This window comes from Lathyrus oleraceus, chromosome 5, assembly GCF_024323335.1.
Source record: "Lathyrus oleraceus cultivar Zhongwan6 chromosome 5, CAAS_Psat_ZW6_1.0, whole genome shotgun sequence".
Taxonomy (NCBI): Eukaryota; Viridiplantae; Streptophyta; class Magnoliopsida; order Fabales; family Fabaceae; genus Lathyrus; species Lathyrus oleraceus.
Genome location: NC_066583.1, coordinates 258,451,428 through 258,453,870, shown reverse-complemented (window position 1 = coordinate 258,453,870; position 2,443 = coordinate 258,451,428). Strand labels below are relative to the sequence as shown.

At 39.5% G+C, this 2,443-nt stretch overlaps 1 protein-coding gene across 1 annotated transcript; it reads right to left on the bottom strand.

Annotated features, from left to right (window-relative positions):
- Positions 1 to 207: 207 nt before the first annotated feature.
- On the bottom strand, positions 208 to 2,037 carry LOC127080078 (uncharacterized). Its single transcript, XM_051020407.1, has 4 exons — positions 1,859 to 2,037; positions 732 to 1,295; positions 404 to 640; positions 208 to 271 (listed from the first exon to the last, which is right to left on the bottom strand). The coding sequence occupies exons 1-4, from the start codon at positions 2,035 to 2,037 to the stop codon at positions 208 to 210; spliced, it is 1,044 nt and encodes a 347-aa protein (XP_050876364.1).
- Between the last annotated feature and the right edge of the window lie 406 nt (positions 2,038 to 2,443).

The window sequence follows — 2,443 nt, the reverse complement described above, 5'->3', positions numbered from 1 at the left end:
ATCAGTAAGGTCTTCTCCAGCTTGAGGATAAACTACCTCTAATTTGTCCTTAGTCTTTTTGTCGAAACCATAAGTAGTTTCAACCATCATCCATTCAAAAGATTCAACACCCAAAGACTCGTTGAGACCATCAGTAGTCTCAACCATCATGCATTTGAAAGGTTCAAAGTATAAGGCTTCTTTGACCTTCAAAGGATCTGAGTCTACTTACATCTTTGGCCTTTCGCCAAATTGAAGCTTGCCCTCCTTCAAAGCTTTCTGCACCAAATCCCTGAAAAGAACACATTGAGATGTTTTATGATCAAGAAAGTTATGAAACTTACAAAATCCCCTTTTCTTTTTCTGCTCTAATGTGGGATCTTTTAAACCTTAAGGAATAATAATTTGACCATCTTTAACTAACAAATCAAATATCTCGTCACATTTAGACACATCAAAAGTGTAAGTTTTAGCAACGTATTTATCCGTTTTCTCCGTTTCGACGAGACTTTTCCAGTTTGATGGCTCCAACAATTTACACGTGTAAGGAGGTCCTGGCTTGAGCTCAACCACGTTGACCTCGCTTTCGTCGATAATCTCTTCATCGTCATAAGAGTATTCATCAACTGCTACATAAGACACTTTCTCTTTCTTATGGTATCTACCAGTTTTGTTTTTTAGCTTTCAAGCATTCGATCTGTCAAACTATATCAACTAATTGTGCCATATCTCTAAGATATTGTGTGTCTAACTTTTTTCTGATAGAATAGTCCAAACCGCCTACAACTATTTCGACTAATTTGTGCTCATGGACTTGAGTAAAGCATTTAGCTTTTAAAAGTCTAAACATGTTGAGATATTGATCGACTGACTCAAAGGTCTTTTGTTTGACGCTGGCCAGTTCTTTCAAACTTATTTTCGACTGTCCCATGTAGAACTGTTCATGGAATAATCTCTCTAATTGCGTCCATATATGGACGGATTGTGGAGGTAGCGTTCTAAACCAAGTGAACGCATTCTTTGTGAGGGAACTTGGGAAATATTTCATTTTCAAGTCCTCATTGTTTGCTATGTCACCAGCTTCGGTTTGATATCCGACAACATGTTTGATAGTGGACTCTTTAGTGTCTTCGACGAACTTGGTGAACTTTAGAACCTTCCATCCCCTAGGTAATTTTGTTTGTAAAACAAAATCTGGTAAGGGGGACAAATATGTTGGCCTTTGAAGGCCTGGGTTTACCCCGTTTCGAACTATGATTCGTTCGACAATAGCCTCTAAATTTTGTTCCCCAACCATTGCGTCTTGTTGAACCTGCCTGACCACATGGTAGGGATCTTGACTTCTATTAACTAACACAACGGGAGGCCGTTGGGCCAACCTGGGTATTGGTTCGACCACCTGGTGTTCTTGGTCAATCCTTTCGTCTACCAACTCCTCATGTCGGACTGGGGTTTCCGGTCGAGGTGGAGGTGAGGGAGTATGTCGAACTTGTGCTTTGAGAGACCCTAGGAAATCCCCTATTCGGGTAATTTGAGTTGCCAATTGTTGGTATCTCTGATTCGAATCTTGAATTAATGGTCTAAGTATGATACCCATTTGTTGAGTCAGCATCTGGAGCATTTCATGATTACTTTAATTCATATGCTGTCTCATGATGCAGCAGAGCTCGGTGTGAAAGTTGGGATCTACTGAGATGAAAAACCTAAATCTAGGGGTCGACCAAATTGGTTTACCAAAGGTCTTAACCCCTGGTAGGGTGGGAATGACAATGATGGATTTTCGCCAAATGTCGAACTGCTATTATGTATACTTGCCATAAATTTAGTTGGCATTCCTAAGGTTCAATACATAGGCATTATGAAATTGGGCATATATTGCCTTGAAGTTCCCATCATCATCGGCCTTGGAGTCTCAAGCTGATATGGTGTCAATATTGGTCCACCATGTGCAGTCGAAACCGCAGACACAGTTCCAGAACCAACATTAGTTATTTGTGATACAACTATGCTTCCTCCTGAAGACGGTTCTTCATTTGGATTTAGATGTGGTGATACCATTTTACCACTACGTAATTTCATATACTGAACACAACGTGTCCCACAGGGTGCGCCAATCTGTGCGCACGTGGTTTTCCCACAAACAATCTCTAGCCTTCCTATTGAGGTTTACTTAAAGGATCAACTACAAAATCCTAGACTAAGTCTTAAGTATATGGGGTGTCTTGTTGAAATGTTTGGATTAAGAAAACGAGAGGTAAAAAATGCTTGTAAATGGTGCAGTTAAAATAGATGAACAAAAGGCAAGATAAAACCGTAAATGGCAAAGCAGATAAAAAACTTAGTAATTTAAATTGCTTGAAGGTAAATGTGGAAACAAGTATACATTTTGTAGGAATGAACTCTTTTCTCTGAATGCTTGATACTTTGAGTGTTTTCCCTTTGCAATGTTACAAATTCCTCTTCT